At 38.3% G+C, this 20,849-nt stretch overlaps 1 protein-coding gene across 2 annotated transcripts in view; it reads left to right on the top strand.

Moving 5' to 3' along the window:
• The window catches only part of LOC139944634 (uncharacterized), a 66,135-nt gene extending 48,204 nt beyond the window's left edge, over positions 1 to 17,931 (top strand). For both annotated transcript variants that reach the window (XM_071941696.1, XM_071941694.1), the window contains 2 exons: positions 12,057 to 12,227; positions 15,541 to 17,931. In XM_071941696.1, coding sequence (XP_071797797.1) covers positions 12,057 to 12,212 — 156 coding nt within the window. In that variant the 3' untranslated portion in view covers positions 12,213 to 12,227; positions 15,541 to 17,931. The remainder of the gene's footprint in view (positions 1 to 12,056; positions 12,228 to 15,540) is intronic.
• The last annotated feature ends 2,918 nt before the right edge of the window (positions 17,932 to 20,849 follow it).

Here is a 20,849-nt window from a genome sequence, read left to right as displayed (position 1 = left end):
CAGGCCTACCTGACAGAACATTTTCGTAATTGCCTGTCGAGTGTCAGTTTGATTATCTTTTGATAATTTGACCACATTTTGTATTAGCAGTGGAATGGGTCCCAGCTGTAAGATAATACATTTTGCCAAACACCGTCCCTGCGCTATCCCCCAGAGCTGACTTCTTTACCTTTCTTGACACCGACGAGGTGTCGATCAACAAGCTATTGACCTGGGACTCTTACCTCTCAAGTCCCTCTAGAAGTGTGACACCGGGGAGCAACTTGATTTCTTCGGAACAGATCTTTTCAATTTTAGAACTGTTACCTTCAGCTATATGACACGTCGGACGTGATCATTTTCTTCTATAAAAATGCAGTGAAAATATACTTGGGATAAAATTGACATACAGGAGCTTCGAGCGATCATTCGTTTTGCATTTGATGAGCGACGTTATCGTCGAAAGAATCCGCTAGTGATATAGGGAATCAACGTGCGCCCTCAGCGTTCAATAAGTGTTTGATCCAACTTTGTGATCATGACATCTTTACAATAAAGAAAGTTGTTGGTCTGCAACTTTGTAGCTGTTTATATGGGTTATTGTCCTGGGGCTACCTGTATTGTGAGCATTGTTTTATCTCATCTTTTGTATATGACAAAATGTAGTACTTGAGCATTTTTGTTAGCTTGTAATTTAAGCCTTCATTTTGAATTTTGCAATTTTCCCGCCTGTCAGTGTTTTAAAGTTTATTCGCTACTAAGCATGATGATCAATTCTGTTCTATTTAAAATTCGTTTCAAGAATATAAACCAACTGGACTCCGTCCTTTATATTTATACTAAAAACAATTCCAGTTGAAAACCTCATGCCAAACCCATTGAAATTCACTCTGACGTGAAATGGCAATTTGAAGTCCGTAAATTACTTTTGTTCTACATCATTTGACATTTGATTCATTGAGATTGTAATTGGTTGAAGTCGAGGAGATTGAAAATAGTGAATACTATTTTTAATGACTGCGTGGGCTTTTATAGCTTCTCAGTGCTTTAAACAGCCCGCGCATATGAAAGGGACCGTAACCAATCGAATAATTATTGATGCATATTAAGAGATAAGCCTCAGTTCTGTTATCCATCGCTTTAACTCCAATCATTAAATGATAAATATTTGAAGCTTACCATGGTTTTGATCAAAGGGAAAACGGAATGCTCTGTTCGTCTTATCTCATAGCAGAACAAAGTGAGAAATTTTTCGAAAAGTCAACTGATCTTCTTCAGCAGGAACTGTTCGAAACGTCTCAGGCCCAATAAAAACACTTCTCACAAGAGGTTTAACAAGCTTGTTTCAGCAAGTGTACTACTACGAAACACTGTAACAAACTTTGATATTAAAAATGGCACCATGGGTGTTTTCACAAATTAAATAACCAAAAGTGAATAAATGTTAACACCATCGGTATTGTGTTGGCATAAACTAGGGTTCTTTAAAAAACCCAGTGTAAGTTTTGGTTTTCTTTTGATATCTCTAATTGGTAACACCCATTGTGTATATTTTTTTGGTGATAGTTTCGGTACTTGTCTTGTAATTCAAGTGTGCAGCATTTGTTTTCTTACCTCGCATAGGGTGCAAGAATAACGTTTATTTGTCCTTCTTGGTGATTTTTACACTAGTCCCTATCAAGGAGTCGTGTGACCTTTTTTATGGAAATCTAAGCCCTTTTTCATTTAAACCATTTAGTTTGATTTACGCTCATTTAAACTGTGCATGTTGTTTAAAAGGAAATCTAAAATGCACAATGCAAATTTTAAGTAATTTGGGCTGGCAACCTGATTCTGCTAAGCAAGTGTTCCCTTAAAGCTGGAATTGGTACAATAATCCTTTTCAATTTAAAGTTCCTACATAAATTATCCCCATCTCAACTCAAAGTATTGCTCAATCATATAATCATTGGACGAATGGTTTATAGACACCTCATATTAAACACACAAGAAAGAGATTAACCCAATTCTCAGATTGCCAATTATGTATAAGGAAACCCTGAATTTTCGTAAGTGTTTGTGGCCACGAATCCTTGTGTTAATATTAATGAATGTGATGAAAGAATGTCCTTGTGGAAGCGACCGACTTCACTGCCTTCGGTAGATCTAAACAGTTGAGTCGTGAAGTTAATTAATCTTACGTAAATCATAAAGAGAAGTTTCTGAAATAGGAACGTCGAATGACATTTAACTCCTGTATAGCTAAGAAGGAGCTACAGCATGTACGCCATGTCCATAGTGGTTAAGAGCATCGGACTAAAACTCTGGTGTTTTTTTATCAGCAGAGTGTGGGTTCGAGACCCAGTCGTTTCGCCTGTGTCCTTGTTAAGCAAGACACTTAACAGTGATTCGTCCTTTGGATGGGACGTAAAGCCGTTGGACCAGTGTGTTGTATAACGCACAAGAATCCAGTGCACTCGCCCTGTGGTGTTCCTGGTTTGATTGGCAGCATAATGCGCCACATTAACCTGTTATTATTATAAACTTAAAAATAACGGTGCATAATTCAAACATAAGCCCACACACCTTGCAGGATAAAACTGAATTTGGAAGCGCCCTGTGCGTCAATGAGTGACGGATATGAGCGTTGTATATAAGAAGCCACGAGTATTATTATGATTATAAACAAAAACAAGAAACCGCCTGTCAAACAAATAGTTTAGAGTAACTTTATTAGGCACATACCTTTAAACTTTAAATGTATTGACAATCAATACCCACTTGCAAAGTTATAGTGTTCCTTCGTGCGTACAAATCTTCGCGTTCCCAATGTTCCATCACCGGTTTACCCAAAAGTATCATGGTACTTTGATGACGTAAATGCTTGGTTGGTTAAATAATATTGTGCACCAGAATACCACAAATGGTTCTATAAATAATAAATGGTTGACTTAAGTAGTGAATTTGATGTTTCAAAGTTTCTAATATTTCCAGAACAACCATTTTATGAGTGTCCCCGCTAGCCTTCAGGAACTCGTTTTATTGATTTTCAATAGGTGAAACAATTATTTCTATAAATTATAAATGGTTGACTTAAAAAGTGACAGTTTGACTTTGATGTTTCAGAGTTTTTAACCTTGCAGATAGAACAACCATCCCTTGTTGTTCCCGTCAGCCTTAACGCTTTTTTTATTGAGTTGAATTGGTAAAACAATTAGTTCTGTAAATTATAAATGGTTGACTTTAAAAAGTGACAGTAAAAACTCTTGATGTTCCAGAGTTTTTAACCTTGCAGATAGAACAACCATCCCTTGTTGTTCCCGATATAGCCTTCACAATTTTTTTATTGATTTGAAAAGGCAAAACAAGCACGTGGGCATATTGTGTGATGTTCGTTATTATATACACAAGGTTGTAAGAGGGAAGATTTAACGAACGGTTGCTGGAGGACGGGGTGGGATGGAAGGGGGGCCTGTGGCTCGACGTTACAACATTGTGTTTGACAAATTTGATCAATACTTCTTCGCCTGGTCGTAATTTGTGTCAATTTGCAGCAAATTTGGTTAGGGCCCGCAGGGTGTACCGTCCTCAGTCTCTGGCGTCACTGTCTTGTCTATCTGCAGCCAACGTTGTGCTAAATTTCTGCCTCTAGACCTACTCGCTTTGCAAGCATCGATCTGGTAGTGAGTCTGCTCTGTAAAGTCAAGCATCAAATTGACCACTGCTTGTAATTGTCACCAAATTACTGCCACTTTTATTTAAAGGCAGTGGACACTATTGGTAATTACTCAAAATATTCATTAGCATAAAACCTTACTTGGTAACGAGTAATGGAGAGAGGCTGGTATTATAAAACATTGTGAGAAATGGCTCCCTCTGAAGTGGAGTAGTTTTCGAGAAAGAAGTAATTTTCCACGAATTTAATTCCGATTTCGATTTAGAACTTGATGTCACGAAATCAAGCATCTAAACGCACACAACTTTTTTTTGCTTTCATTGTTATCTGAGAAAATAGAATTAGCTGTTGCAAACAACTTACCAACCAAATAGACCGAGAGTATAAATGCACAAAATAGTTAATGGCCTGACGTTTCGACCCTAAGCAGAGTCTTTCTCGAAGGCTAAATAGCCTTCGAGAAAGACTGCTAAGGTCGAAACGTCAGGCCATTAACTATTTTTTTCATTATTATCTCGCAACTTCGACGACTTGAGCTCAAATCTTCACAGGGTTGTTATTTTACGCATATGTTGAGATACACATTAATGAGAAGACTGGTCTTTGACAACTACCAAGTGTCCAACGTCTTTAATGACGTCATGTATAAAGCTGCATTTGAAAAGGGGAAGCATTTTTATCATTAAAGTGACGTTTGGTTCCAGATCTTAAAGTTAATGGCAAGACAAACTCACTTGGTTACAAGTACAAACAACAGCTTTCAATATTGTTTAAGTGTTTTGGAATGATTTAACTATTTAGTCACATGGTTATGGAAAAAGACAGTGGTTTTGTTCCCCAAAGTTGAATCTGAGAACTTTTGAGTTTAAAATGTTAAAATTGTGTATTCCACTTGCGGATTATTATTCCCGCGTGGACAAACCGCTCTGAAAACGGTGCCCAGCCTAAAACACAGAGTCCCCTCCTCTAAAGACTGCCCGATGACATCAGGGAAAGCCTTTTTTCCAAAAACATTGCAGCGACTGTTAATAATACTTTTGTTGTAATCCAGCTGTGTGTCACTTGGCCCTTCTAACGCCATGAAGGATGGGGTTTTGTAGGGTGTTGCACTGCAATGCAGTGGTGTTTTGCGACGGTTGTTGAGAAAGACAACTCGTGCAGGAAGACTTCTCGATAATAAGTTCATGAATAAGTGTTGCTCTAAAAGATGATGTATTGAAAACGGAACCAAAACTTAGAATCCATCAATCTTAATAACATCCTTCAAATATCAAGGCATCTTCAAAGGAGGTTGATTGCATTGAGGCTAGTGTCTTTAATAATTAAGAACGTGTTCTGCGATATCCGATGGTCAAATGCTCTGGATTGCCTTGGGCCGAAATGCCAGGGACGTAAACGCGTGATGATGTATGCCGGGGCTTTATACAATAAATTGTTAATTTATTAAACGGTATCAATAATTTCCCTTTCTGGCCTACTCTGTTCTGATTAATTAATCACGCGATGAAGGTTATCCTGAAAAGCAAAGTGGTTAGATTTTTTGTTTCAATGGGAAAAGTCAATATGGCTACACTCTAAATAAAATATTGTCCTGTTTTAGGAGAAACTTGGTTGGTGGTATTTTGGGGGGTATTGCTGTTTTTTTCATGATCAGAGTCGATCGAAACATCTTTTCAAAAGGATCGCACACCTCATCTTACCATGCCTTCTAGGTCAAGTTCATTTCTAAGTGCATGCAGTTTTTGTTCATTTCATAGGAATGATATAATAGTTTGATATTGGGCTTTTAAAAGAGGGTTTAAGAAAGGGTGCCAGTAAAAACATAAAATTTATTAGGGGCATTATTGAGGGTAGGTGAAAACACTAAGGTTCAACAAACGTTTTCACAACCACGGACGTTTTTGTAGAAGGGCGACTTTGTCTGGTCAACATTGTCGGGTCGACATTTTCGGGTCGACTTTGTCAGGGGTCGACTTTGTCAGGGGTCGACTTAATCAGGGGGCGACTTAATCAGGGGGCGACTTTATCAGGTGGTCGACTTAGTCACGGTCGTCTTTGTCAGGTGGCGACTTTTTCAGGGGCGACTGTGCCGGGGGCAAATTTGTCAGGGGTAGTGACCGGTGGTGGATTTAAATTTTGTAGGGTTTTAAAACAGTGAACGTGGATTCAGATATCCCTGATTGTTACCTGCATCTTAGGAGATTTTTTTCCTCATGTTTTCTTTAACAGTTTCTTTATGGGAAAACTCCTTGGTTTCTATGGTACCGTACTGAGATGAACGTTTTGGGACTAAGTTTATGATTACCCCGAGCCGAAGTAACTGAGCCAATAGGTGATCCTGCTCAAACGATAATATTTAAATGTTGATTCACGTTAACCGATAATACAAAACCAAACTGTTGAACTACCCCCCCCCCCCCCTTGAAAAACAAACACACACCACCCCATACGAACATCACTTGCAAATAAAACAGAAAGAGATAAGAAAACAAAAATATTTGTCGAAATATCATAGAAGCATTCACAATAACGGTTAATATAATAGTATTATACAAAATGTATATTGCAGTTAAAAAAGACCGGCCACTAACCTATAAGCCTATAACATATAAATCCATTCTTTAATAGAGTTTGGATCAAAACCGTAAATCCCACTAAGGTATTATTGGTATTATCAAGTTCTGGATAATACTATTTGGTTTTATTATACTAACTTAGCTATGATGCTATTTAGTTCATTACTGGCCCGTAATATCGACTGGTTTCAATTGATATCTGGCCGTCAATTTATTTTAGAACTGCCACTGTTTCAGTCCTTTTCAATATTTAAATGTTGTGTTTTTAAAACATATTGAACAAGGGGAATCTTTCAAAATTACATCTGGCAATATTTGGAGGATGGCATTTTTTTTTCTGGGTCGTTGTCGTCGTCGCAGTCATTGCTTCTGTCCAAAGATACATCAATTAGTGCTAGGGGATTTCCTTGCACTAGTTTCCCTATTCGGTTGGACGTGAAGAGAAACATTCACGACGAACATAACTTTCGTAACTGTGAAACAGTGACTGCTTCATTAAATCAAGAAATATTCACACATTGGTTTGATAGCGTCAGTACTGAGAGATAGTTCGTCACAATGAATGCACTCTCCCCGAATTCCAAAGAGGTATACCTTCAATTGACACGTCAATAAAAGGAATTTAATTCCATTATTTCTAGCAACACGCTCAATACCAAGGTGCCGGATCAATTACCACGAACAGACTACGCTGGAAGACTTTTGAATGCGTCCTTCAAGGTCCATCGGTCTCTGGTCCCCGGAGGAGGCGCTCTCCGGAGGCCCCGGTACCTGCGGCGTCTTTGGGTCGCTATGAACCTTTCGAATGTTGTATATTAAAGGAAAAAAAACAATAACAAACCAACACACAGCAAACAAACAAACAAATAATCACTTCAACACCCCTACTAACACCAATCACGGATCCACCCTTGACAATAATCAAACTAGTGAAAAAATAACCTCTTAGTCAAAATTGTCACCTCAAAAACGTCAACATGGATTAATTCAACTCCATCTTTAATCACATGATTAATCTAATCCCCAAGAGTAATCAATACGTAAATTTTCCCCTCTCGTCCTATTAATGCACAGTCGCTGATCCAATCCCCAGCTCATCCACTTTGACTACCAAATCTCCCGAGATTTACCAACATTGAGATGGAGACTAATTGGATCGCGAGTTTTCAAACGACTTCTCACGGGCTCCTTCTCGGGTGGGAATATTAAGTTTTTTAATAATGCGCCGGGAGAATTCGTTTGTGATATATATTTTTTTTTTGGCAGACTTATAAAGGTGTCGTTGACATGGGACATATCTATAAAAAAGAGTCTCTTCTCAATTGTTTGTCAGAAATTTCTCCGCATGATAAAAAAACATTGCTTGTTTTGTCTTTTCAAACTACCATGACCCAACATGTTGTCACACTGTGTTTTGTCTATCTTTTTGCACAAGTAACAAAGCTTGATGAAACATCAAGAAAACATAATATTAGCAAACTAAACAACCCACTGAACATCAGGAAGTCCATTTGTAAAGCAGAACTGCCTGACGTTAATACTCGTATCAGCCAATTATTACAAATCAGGTTAGACCAAAATAAGATAGAGGCAAAAACCCAAGCCCATTCTGATGAATTTGCTCAAAAAAATTAATAATTAAAAGCTACGTTTCTATTGAAGATACCACATCCTCGCGTATGGGCGATCCGCCTCCACTCTGTTCCGGTTTAAGCCAGTCAGTTCCGGTGTGCAGCTTTTTTGTTTATCTAATATTAGACGGTACAACTCGGATGAAAAGATGGCCATGTTTACACTGACGGTGAGAACAGCTCTCCTCGGCTCGGAGTCTGTTTTTTCCTTCCCACTCACTGTCTCTTCTTTCAACCGAAAATATCATTTGAAATGGTGAGGAGTGACGAAATTGGGGGACGATCAAGGCTAGGATAAGTCCAGGGGCGGGAGTGTTTAGAGAACACGGGCGCGGTAAATCAATTACATACGGAATCGATTGTTGACGGCTACGAACCATTCATTCAGCCTTGTCATTGAGACTACGAACTTGACTCGCAGCAAATTATTAATAGTGCACTTTTGTGGCACACCTTAAAATAAACAGCAAGAGATGCATCGAGATCAAAAAAAAATATTAATAAGGAATGAACGTGGATTATTGTGACAAGGTTTAAAGGGGGCGTATGGTGTGAGAAAAATGAGCAGCACTATAGAAAACTCCCAGGTGAGAATTGACCCCGATTGCGGATTCTGGGTATTATGGGGCCTGACCCTAGAGCTATATGGGTGCGTTCGTTTAGCTTCCCTTGGTCGACCCCGGAGTGTGGCGGGTTTTTTTTCCCAGGCCGAATGTGGGTAATGATATGCACACGTTCGTCCTCGAAAAAAAAAAAAAAAAAAAAAAAAAACCCGCCACACACCGGGGTCGACCCAAGGAAGCTAAACTCTAATTATGTAAAAGTTGAACCATTTCTGGGTCATTGTCACTCATTTCGGGTAAAGGTGCGAGTCAGATGCTGGATAACATCATGTACGGTTAACCCGGACTGACACCACATCAGGGGTCTGATTCATTTCCGGTCCAAGCTGATCCGTAAACCGTTTAAAAAAAATGTGAATTTAACTAGACTTTTGCACCAGTCTTGCCCCATTTTAGGGTTATATTGACCCAGAAATGGTTAAGCCCCACTGGTACCCAGATCAGGGTAATTTCTGCTCGGATTTTGGGACTATGATTCAGGGGCTGCACTTGTAGGTTTCTGGGGATGTCTGCTGGCAAAGACTGTAAATGCATAGTATTTAAAGGCACTGTACTCTATTGATAATTACTCAAACTAATTGTTAGCAAAAAAAAACTCACTTTGTAACGAGCAATGGGGAGCTGTTGATAGCATAAAACAGTATAAGAAACGGCTTCCTCCGAAGAACGTAGTTTTTGAGAAAAGTAATTTCTCACTCAAACTTTGAATTGAATTCTAGATCTCAGCTTAGGTCTCAACTTTATAAGCATCTCAAAGCACATAACATGTGAGACAAGGGTGTTTTGTCTTCCACTATCCTCGCGCATCTTCGACGACCAATCGAGCTGAAATTTTCACCGGTGTGTTATTGTATGCATATGTTGAGATAGGCTTCACCAAGTGGGAAGACTAGTCTTTGACAATTATTACCAAAAGTGTTCAGTGCCTTTAATGCTATAGTTTGACATTTTGCAAACAAGATAAAAAGGAAGACTGGTGTCCAGGTTACCGGACCAATTTTCATCTCCAATGAGCTTGGCATTTGTCACATTGAATCCAATCCCTCAGCCCTAATTGTACAGGATATTGTCTGTCCAAGATTGAAATAAATTGAGCATCACTTGGAGTGCATTGATTTGACGCAGTGGTGTGAGGAGTATAAATTAAAGAAAACGGGTAACAAAATGAGACCAAATCTTCACTTGATCTACGGATAATTATGACCGAATTAATTGGGCACCAATGATTAAAGAGACAGTGATTGATATACTTTGACCATAGAACCACGTGTGTTACCGGAATTTTGACTTCAATCCTCTCCTTTAACCTAGTCTCAAAGACCTTTATTTTGAGATTTTGATTGAACATTTTAATTAAAAATAGCAAAAGCTGTGTGAATAAGAGTATTTGGTGGTTTTCGGAAAACTGTCTTCGAGTTTTAATGAAATCGGGCGAGATGACCATTAATTACAAAGTCTTTAGGGCTCACAAAAGGATCACAACTCAATTATGCTTGGCTTTTTGTCTGCCTGTGGTCGGCTTTCCACTTTCGGTGCTGTATCACCGTCTCGAGGCACTCGTGCGTACCGTCAGAAAGCAGAAGCGAACGGCAGCAAGCGTACTCGTGTTTGCCACTATAGTTTCATATCTGGCTTAAAGGCACTGGATACGGTTGGTAATTACTCAAAAATTAACTGTTTGCATAAAAGTTTACTTGGTAAAAAGCACTGGAGAGTTGTTGATAGTACAAAACATTGTGAGAAACGGCTTCCTCTGAAGTGACGTAGTTTTTGAGAAAGAGGTAATTTCTCTCTCAAACAATAAAAAGACTTTGTATATGCATCTAAAATAGTAATAAAAAGCCATAAAATGTTTTTTCTTTTTCTTTTCACTATTCTCTACTGGCAAATTCGATGACCAATTGAGCAAAAATTTTCACAACTTGTTAGTTTATGCATATGTTGGGATACACCAACTGTCTTTGACAAATACCAAAGGTTTCCAGTGCCTTTAATCTTCCACTCTAATACAGAATCATAAACTCATGTTGCAGTATTTCTTTTTTTTGTGGTATAACGCCAGACGAAACACAATTTTCCCCCTGTGGATCCCTGTGATGTTGCTGTGCAATCAGTGCCCAATGTTAACAATTTTAATAACAAAACAGTTTCTGGCAGTGTAAGCACTTTACAGTGCTTACTTTAAAATGTAATCCACCATAAACTGACAAACCTGTAGAAGTTTGAGATCGATTGACCATCTGGGTCACAAATAAAGAAATAAAACCCTCAGTTTATACACATTGTTCGATACTATATAATAAATTAATAAAACGCTCACTGGGTGCGATAAAACGGTTGTAGTTATTTCTCAAAAAATATGAAGTTTCAAACAAATTTATTTTATGTAAATCTGTGATCTTCACGATTTTTTTTCGTTCAAATGTTTTCATGTTCATTCACTGCTTAACAAAATGTCTTCGCTTTGTAAAAATTGAGTTAGACACCAGTCCCAACAACGTCAACCTTTTGTAATTCTGGCTGAAAACCCGTTTCTGCCAAGCAATATTTTTCTGTGCTGAGTAAGTGCTTACGGGCTTTATGAAAATGGACCCAGTGTGACTGATTTCAGCTGCTTTGGAGATTACACTAAAGAGGGGGCGTGGATTGAGGGCTTTAAATGAGGGAGGTGAAACTGCCGGCACAAAAAGTGCAATGACAGTGCAAAGCCCTGTAGGTTTTACCGCAATCGGATAAAAACAACTACATTCGCGCTCTCTGGACCTGTCCTTCGACACCCGTCAGAAAGCCCGTGTGAAATTTAAGACTTATTAGTGGATTATTTTAGTGTGAGGCACCCTTGACGCTTGGTACTGACAAACTGACAGTAACATCACTAATGCTTTTTTGATGAAATTCAATCAGGGCACTCTTTGTCGTGGTGACTCATGTAGCTACTTGTTTGTAACTTGAACCACACAGGAAGGTAGAGTCCATAATGCCATGTAAACCTCGTAGTAGTTGATGATGGAATTATGACCTATTCAAATAATTTGTGAAAGGTATTGATAAGCTTCAGAGATGATGATGTGACTAATTAGGGACTTTGTTCTCTTCGTTTGTCTGCTGTATATTGAATTTTATTTTGTTTTCTGGTTAGGGTATACTTGATGGTTTTTGTTTTGTTTGGTGTAAGCTTTGCTCTAATGTTTTTAAGCACAAGATAATTATTTTTTAAATCATATCAAATTGGATGGGAACCTTATAGCGTAATAAAAACACTCAACACCAGACCCCGTAACTAGAGAGGGGCGGGGGGGGGGGGTGTTGAGTATCTGTCCTCCCCAAACCCCAAACGAAAGGGTTTCACATCTGAGGAATTAGTGTTTTTTGTTGTTGTAATACATCAGAAGACAATAACAGAATACAAAAAAAAATGGGATATTAGCAGTGCCTTCTGAACACACAATTTGACGATGTTATTTTCTGCTTGCTCTCAAAGCACTGTCATACAAACAAATGACAAATGACAATGCACGGTAGGCAAGAACAACAAATTAAACAGTAGGTTTTAACAGTGTTTTTACCCCCTGTTTATTTTCTCTATTTCCAGGTATGCCGCGGTGAGCAAGTTTGCAAACAGGCAGAAAAGAGCAGTTTTAGGTGCCGTTGTCCTGGCTTCACCCAGTGCGTGGCAGAGGGCAGACAATATGATGCTAGCTGCAAGTACAGCAATATAGGCGTCGTGTACCACCAGCCAAGGTATTGAGTCACAGAGGAACAGGTGAGTGTTTATCAATCGAATTCATGCTGTCGCCGTCCTGATCGTGTTCCCTGTATCCAACACCAGTAATTGATGCTAATATCCACCAAACAAAAAGGAACCAGACTATTTCACTTTCCAGCCTCGGTTTGGTTACATTGATTTGAATAGGAGGAAATCAAGATGGCCGCACCATGATATCTTAGCTGTCGTTGAATTCAAAAGTGTGTCTACCTGTTGTCGTCGGTGAATTTAAAAACGGGTAGTTATAAAGCTTGCGCGATACACTATTTCGGTCGCAAAATGAAAGTTATTAAACAGACGGTGTGATTGATATCAGTATGGAGAATCAAATAAAAGTCGAAATTTGACATTGAGAGTATGTTCGTTGTTTTTAAGCCAGTGGCAGCGGTATGTGCACTATCGACAAGAAATGATCTTCACTATTTTCAAAACAACTTGTGAGTTATAAAAATAATGTGAATTTATTCCCATAAAAAATAGCAGTCATGAGAATCGTTTGACACCTTGTAAAAAAATCCGTGGCATCATAGATATGAACTTTTGAAGCTTATATCGCGAACACCCACTTATAATTTGCAACTGAAAAGTACACGGGGCCTCTTAACGCAATAAGAGCGTAATATTTGATAAAGGGAAGCGGGAGGTTTCGTAACGGGGGGGGGGGGGTCACGTCGTGTGCCCGTTGAGCGGTAGGGGCAAACCTCCACAGGGTGAGGCTGATGCCTCAAACCCATGTTTGCCCCATCATAAAGATATACAAAAACATGTTCATTAATAACACACGGATGGTTTTCCCAACTGAACCAAAACGAATGAGAAAGAAAATGAAATTACTGACATCGCTCTGGAATCAAGGCAGCGGCCTTGGGTAAAGACACAAATGGGCAAAGCAATACAAAATAATCAACCGACATTAATACCGAGTCTGCTCAACACAAGACGAACCGACACAGATGACATTTTATTTTTTGAGAAAATTTTATTTTTATTAAATTTTATTAAATTTAATTTTTGAGATAAACAAGATGGTAAACGTAAACGTCCGATGTTTAAAAAGAGCAAAGTATAATACCAAAATATTATTCAGATAAATCTTCCGAATAATATGAATAAATTGTCTTATATAGGTCATGCCACGTTTCTGCTTGCGGTATGGATCTTCAATAGTACAATGAGTGCTCGTTATAGAACAACGTAAGAGTTTCATGTTGTTATACTTGGCATCTGACGATCCGAGTAGTTTAAACGCATGATACATTATTTTGGTGACGAAAGGAACAAAATAACACTGTGTCTCATGTAAAAAGTGTTTGCGTCATTAACTCGGCATCGGTGGTTATAGACTTGTGTAAGTCTCGCGCGTATGTTTACTTAGGTACCCATGTGCATGAGTGTATTTCCTTCAAGAGTTTATTAAGCAATGTACGTTGGGACCAAATTATCTTTCTTTGTTTAAAGGAACACGTTGCCTTGGATCGGACGAGTTGGTCAAAACAAAAGCGTTTGTAACCGTTTTTTATAAAATGCATATGGTTGGAAAGATGTTTTAAAAGTAGAATACAATGATCCACACAAGTTTGCCTCGAAATTGCGTGGTTTTCCTTCTACTGTGCGAACTAACATGGTCGGCCATTTATGGGAGTCAAAATTTTGACCCCCATAAATGGCCGACGTGTTAGTCGACGAGGTAAAAGGAAAACCACGCAATTTCGAGGCATGTTTGTGTGGATCATTGTATTCTACTTTTACAACATCTTTCTACCCATATGCATTGTATAAAAAACGGTTACAAACGCTTTTCAAAGACCAACTCGACCGATCCAAGGCAACGTGTTCCTTTAAGGGTTTTACCCTCTTGTCTTGTGCGAGTTTTTATGTTTTGATTATTACCTAAAAAGTTAATTGTTACGTTTTCCTGTTTTATAATGTTAAATATTTCCTCTTTTTTTTTACAACTCTTTGGAGCATTGGTACTCATTATCCATACTCATTATTGGTTCCACTGAATTCCAGTCAGTGTACTTTGTAAATATTCTGAAGGAAATGCCAATGCATCTCTTGCAAGTCTTGAGACAGGAGCTACGTCTATTCGAGTCATGTCAACAGCTATAACGAAGGTTTAAGTGCCAGACATCTCCATTGTTGATGCCCGGCTGCAAGCTCGGAGCTTAGGGGTTATTTGTTATTCATCAATGGCACTCCAACCATGCCTAATCAACAACATCATTCGTTTGTCATCATTTCACATCAGGAATACTGTTGAGATACGCAAGTACTTGGACAAGAGTGCCACTGAAAGGTCATTCGTGCATTTGTTACTTCTCGTCTTGTAAACGACAAATGCTCTTCTCTAAAGTCTTCCCAGTAACCAGATTTCTCGTCTTAAACGCCTCAAAAACACCGCAGACGGATCGTGACACTGTTTAGAAAATCCTTTTAGTTTCACTCCAATCCTGAAACAACTGTACTGGCACCAATCTCTCAACGAACCATCTTCAAGCTGATGCTCATTGTCCACAATAAAGGCACTTAACTGCAAGACTCTCCACTATATCTCTGAACTCTCTTAATTTAGTTTACACTCCGTTAAAGCCATTATACACTTTCGGTAAACAGTATTGTCCAAGTCCCACACTTCGTGTATCACAACTTTATATAAAATAACAATCCTGTGGAAATTAAGGCTCAATCGGACATCGGAGTTGGGAGAAAATAACGGGAAAACCCACTCCTGTTTTCGCGCGTTTCGCCGTGTCATGACATGTGTTTATAACAAACCCGTAATTCTCGTTAACGAGAATTTATATTGTTTTACCGTTTTCTCAAAAAGTAAAGCATTTCATGGACTAATATTTCAAGAGAAGTCTTTCACTATTACCTTCTGTAAACCCTATAAATTATTTGTAAATCTGTGAACTTTTTTTTTTTCTGTACCGAAAGGGTCCAATGGCTTTAAGGGATCTTTAATCCAGTTCCATGCTTCTCGTCAATCAACCCAAGCCTCGACACTCCTGACGAGACAGGTCTTTTTCTTCAGCTGCGCCACGTATCTGGAACTATCTACTCAGATCTTGTCTTTGTAACAAAAAATTCAAATCTCTTCTCAAATCTTATCTTATGTCACACGTTTTCAAGGACTATTTTAATGTGTCTCTGTTTTCTTTCGTTTTGTATTTGGTTTTACTGTTTCCTTGACCACCAAGCACGGTTGATAATGTGCGCATGTCCTTATTGTTACTTACTACTATTATTATTTGTCCAAGTCGATGTGTAATCCGACAGATTTCGATTTTTCTTTTCCTCTTTTCAGGATTCGGAGAGCGCCCTCTTTGGACACGTGAGAGACTGTATAGACAGACTAGTCTTGGCTATCTGCACAATGTAGTGTCATAATGTTTAGGAATAACTCTCAAACAGTCAGTGAACTTAGTTTTGGTTTTCATTTGCCAAATAACATAAACAAATATTCACCTACTTTGAAACTTCATCCCGAGTTCTTCACCAGGCTCGCTTTATTATGTACATAGGGAACTTGTGTATTTAATTTGTATAGTACGTTCTACTTTGATTCTTCGCTCGTCCCCAGCGCCTTGCTTTAACCAAAGGCGCTGGGATGGGCAAACCTATCATGCAAGCTCATTGTTTTAATAATGCGCAGCCCCATCATGCATCACACTCGCACTGCGCCATATTTCTATGCACTGTACGCATGACTTACTTCCTGAACTAGAATCTGTGCAAGCGATTAGCCCATCCCAGCGGTCCTGGATAGACTGGCCGCTGGGGCCGAGCGAACTTTGATTCTTGTTGTGTTTTACCGCTAGTAGGTACTTTTGAGTGTTGCCAAGTCTTTTAGTTATTAGTAAGTATTTTGGGGCTACCTATGATTTGGATTAAATTTTAAGCTATTACTACATTAAGGATAATATAAGATGTATTAACCATGTTCACTGTAGCATACATTCATTATTGAAAATAGCCTCTGGACACTTTTATGTACGCTAGGTGGCAGCAGACATACTAGAAAAAGCCATTGTTCGCGAAAGTACGCATGCTCAAAATTCCCTGAGCAAGTTAAAACTATCTGACCCTTACTCATGTCTTCGTTTACCTCAATGTTAACGCTTTCGGGGCACTTACATCATTTGAAAGTTTTGTAAGTGTAGAAAGTTGAGGTAAGCATTGCAAAGAAATGGCCAGGCTCTGCTGCCACCTAGCGTTACAAAGTCGCCAAATGGGGGAACTCCGTTTCGATTATTTGGATTGTTGCAATAGAATAGTGTATAATATTTAACTGTATAAATTACTAAAATCCTATAATTAATTGAAAACAATTTTATTATTGAGCAATTTCTGATTATGCGTAGGCCTAAACAGGTTGGTAACATTTGAATTCACAAATTGTTTTAACCTATGATCTCTGAATAATCAGGTCCCGTGCGTCCTTATTATAACTGCTGAACAACGGATACGTAGGACAGTTTGCTGGGCTGGGCAAGAGTTGCTATAGTGTGGAACTGTTGAACAACGGATACGTAGGACAGTTTGCTGGGCTGGGCAAGAGTTGCTATAGTGTGGAACTGACCAGCAATTTCGTTTATAATTTGTGTATGAACTAAGCGTTTTGGGATAAGTGATCAATTTGTCTGGGGGTTGGAAAAGGGAGTTCAAGTTTCAGATTTGTATTATGCATCCACTCATGCAGCAACTGGGTATTTATTGTGTGGTGTCTATGTTTCAAAGCGCTTGAGATATTATAGCGTGCAATGTGTAGTAAACTGCGCATGACGGTAGACCTCAATTTATTGCTCGAGATGGTAGGTTGTGTCCGGAGTTCGTCTCACTCACGAACGTCCGCAAGTAGTTTTATTTTATTATGTTGTTGTCAAGAGCAGTTTACACCCCCTGTCCCCCTGTCGCTACTGCATTACTTAAAGAGGCGGGGGTCTTTGTAATTATGAGTAGTTAGACCTACAATTAAAAAAGTGATTGTAGTTGAACTAAAGCAGAGAGCAAAATTGCAGTTCATCGGTAATCAAATTCCACTTTTCACATCTATTTTTAGTAATTACCATGACGGAGATTCAAACTTGAAATAATGGCGGTGTCAATTAATAAACGGTTGTACGATGTTAATTGGACGTTATCACTTGCGTCGTGTGACTTCTGTTGGTAGCTACAAATAAATTGGGTGTGCTATAATTGGACTGAAATGTAGATATGACGTCATAATTTCATTTGGATCATTCCACACGAGGTACTTTACAGACAATCAGCTCTAGTAAAATTCCACTTAGAATCATTAACAGTTTAGTGTTGTTCTCATTACTTTCTTGCTGATAATAAGTTACAACTTGAAATTTTGTTGCTTGTGTGCTGCTGAGGTGTTCCGTTTGCATTCAGTGCAAATGGTGCTTTCGAGTTACCTGCCAACAATACCCATTGAAACATGGGCCCTTGCATTTGAATGAATGGTTCAGTTAAAGGTATAACACAATTCTTGCCATTAGGGGAAATTATGTTATAAGTTGGGACGCCTTTAGCTTACTGGTGAAGACAACAGAATACTTTTGACTAAAGGCACTCAGAAAGTTTCGTAACAATGTTTTAAATATCATAAAGATGTTATTCAGTTAGGGCATTAAACGCTTTCTATAGATGTATGTTTTACCCAATATGGACAAATAAAACTAAGTGCTTAAGTTTAGTTTACAATTATATTTCAACGTGTCATTTTTTGTTTATATTAGTCCCCCAAAACAACAAAATGAACTTAGCCTGTTGCATGATCTGAATTAGTACTGGTGCTGAAAACCTTAACCCCCTTTTAATCCAAAATCCTTGGTCAAAAAGGAACATTTTTTTTTAGCTCAATCGATCATCAGGTTGCGAAATAATAATGAAAGAACAAACTCCCTTGTCACACGAAGTTGTGTGCTTTCAGATGCTTGATTTCGAGACCTCAAATTCTAAATCTGAGGTCTCGAATCGTTGAAAATTACTTCATTCTTGAACACTATGTTACTTCAGAGGGAGCTATTTCTAACAATGTTTTATACTATTTAAAAAGGCCCATTAAAACAAATATTTGCCTAAAAAATAAAATGGTCCCAAATCAGTCAACAGAACAAGTTTAACCCCTTGTTGTTTTTTAACCGAAAATCCTAGCTCAAAAAGGCAATTTTTTTTTTTAACGGACCGAAAAAAAATATGGTCCCAAATTAGTCAAAAGTACATGGTTTTTCCAGTTTTTTTAAGCAAAAAACCTGGCTCAAAAAGGTCCATTGTTGAAAATTTGCCAAAAAAAAAAATTGTCCCAAATCAGTCAACCCCTTGCAGTTTTCAAGCCAAAAGATGCTGGCTCAAAAAGACCCTTTTTTAAAAATTGGCCGAAAAATAAAATGGTCCCAAATCAGTCAAACGAACAGGTTTAACTAACCCCTAACAGTTTTTTTTAACAAAACATCCTGGCTCAAAAAAAGTCCATTATTGAATATTGGCCAAAAATTAAAATAGTCCCAAATTAGTTAAAGGTACAAGTTTAACCCCTTGTAGTTTTTTAACCAAAAATCATGGCTCAAAAATTTCCAGTTTTGAAAATTGGTCGAAAAAATAAAATTGTCCCAAATCAGCCAAAATAATAAGTTTAACCCCTTGCAGTTTTTAACCAAAAATCCTGGTTCAAAAAGGTCCACTGTTGAATATTGGCCGGAAAATAGAATAGTCCCAAATCAGTCAAAGGTACAAGTTTAACCCCTTGCAGTTTTTCAAACTACAAATGCTGGCTCAAAAAGGCCCATTTTTAAAAATTGGCTGACAAATCAAATTTTCCTTAATCAGTCACAATAAAAGTTTAACCCCTTGTAGTTTTTTTTATACCGAAAACCATGGTCGAGTTGACTTAAACATGGGTCTCAGTGCTAGAAGCTTTTGTCTCGCTCCGGCTGGGTACCGTCGTCAGTTTTTGAGCAATGTGTATTCGAATAGAATCCTACTTCAAGACCAATGAGAGCCAGACCCTATAAGCAAATGTTGAGCATTTCAAACGTAATTTATATGGGAGAACATGAAGGGCCCAATTTCATAGAGCTGCTTAAGCACATAAAGTAGCTAAGCATAACAAAAATATTCTTACCCGAAAAAGGTCACCAGCTAAACTACCATGTCACATGTACAATCAATTTGTATCCTGCTCATTACTGCTTAGCAGACAATTGTTCAGCAGTATTTTTTGCTTAAGTAGCTCTACACGAAATTGGGCCATGACCGAGAAGGGGGGGGGGGGGCAGTGCCGTACTAGGGACACACTATTTTTAGGAAGCAAAAGGTGGGGCATAATTCTCTGGAGAGGGGCACTACAAGCCAAGTGTCTGCCTGCCTTTTTTCTTTTTGATAAACAAGCCTCTTTCCAACGCCTTATTAAAGTACCTATTTCTAGCACATTATCTCTAAAAACAAATGTCAAAGCTATGTAACTTTGATCTGCAAGTTCCGGGTCCCTAAACTCCATAAGTTCAAATGGATGGGGGGGGGGGGGCATGGAAATCATTTTTGGGCAGGATCGACGAGCCCGAGTACATCAAGGACAATCTTTTTTTCCACTCTTCCCCAACCTTTTAAAAGCTCGATATTTATTCAAATCAGAAGTTTCTATAAAGATTAGATATTGTCTTGTATAGCAGAGGAATAGCAGAACAGAATGTTTGCCGTTTTATATTACAGAGAAAGAATCCAATCGGTCACTTGTAAAGCGCAGTGCACAGATAATCATGAATTTCCCAAAGGGTTTGAAATCTGCAAGATTGATCTTGTGTCATTAACCGTGGAATATTGGAGAGAAGGAAAAATACCTCAATGTCTTTATATGGAGACGTTCATTACAAGCTCTTCAAGCTACCCTTGATTGTTTCTTGATCCTTTGAAGATGTTTTATTAAATCGTCATTGAGTAAAATGAGAGTGGTGTGTATACAGATGCATCGCAACTAAAAAGGTAATACTAAACTTGAAGGTTTTTAGCTTGTGTTTGGAGAAACTAAAAAATGCAATTTGGATCTTTGAATTGGTTAGTTGCTTATACAATCAAACCTAGAATCATCTGATTATGTTCCCTACTGAAGACATACTCGAAAATGTTTGAGTGCACCCTGCAGTTTCCAGAGAATTGTACAATTCATATTTCACTCCGTCTTCAAGATCTCAAAATGAAACATTATAGGAACACGTTGCCTTGGATCGGACGATTTGGTCTATTCAAAGCGTTTGAAACCGTTTGTTATGAAATGCATATGGTTAGAAAGATGTTTTAAAAGTAGAATATGCTGATCCACACAAGTATCACTCAAAATTGCACGGTTTTCCTTTTATGTCGCTAACTATCACGGTCGGCTATTTATGGGAGTCAAAATTTTGACTCCCATAAATGGCCGACCGTGTTAGTCGACGAGGTTAAAAGAAATCCACGCAATTTCGAGGCATATTTGTGTAGATCATTGTATTCTACTTTTACAATATCTTTCTAACCATATGCATTTTATAACAAACGGTTACAGAACGCTTTTCAAAGACCAACTCGACCGATCTAAGGCAACGTGTTCCTTTAACACACTGTTTTTTCTCT

Source organism: Asterias amurensis, chromosome 11, assembly GCF_032118995.1.
Source record: "Asterias amurensis chromosome 11, ASM3211899v1".
Taxonomy (NCBI): Eukaryota; Metazoa; Echinodermata; class Asteroidea; order Forcipulatida; family Asteriidae; genus Asterias; species Asterias amurensis.
The sequence above is the reverse complement of the archived record's forward strand: the minus strand, read 5'-3'. Positions and strand labels throughout refer to the sequence as shown.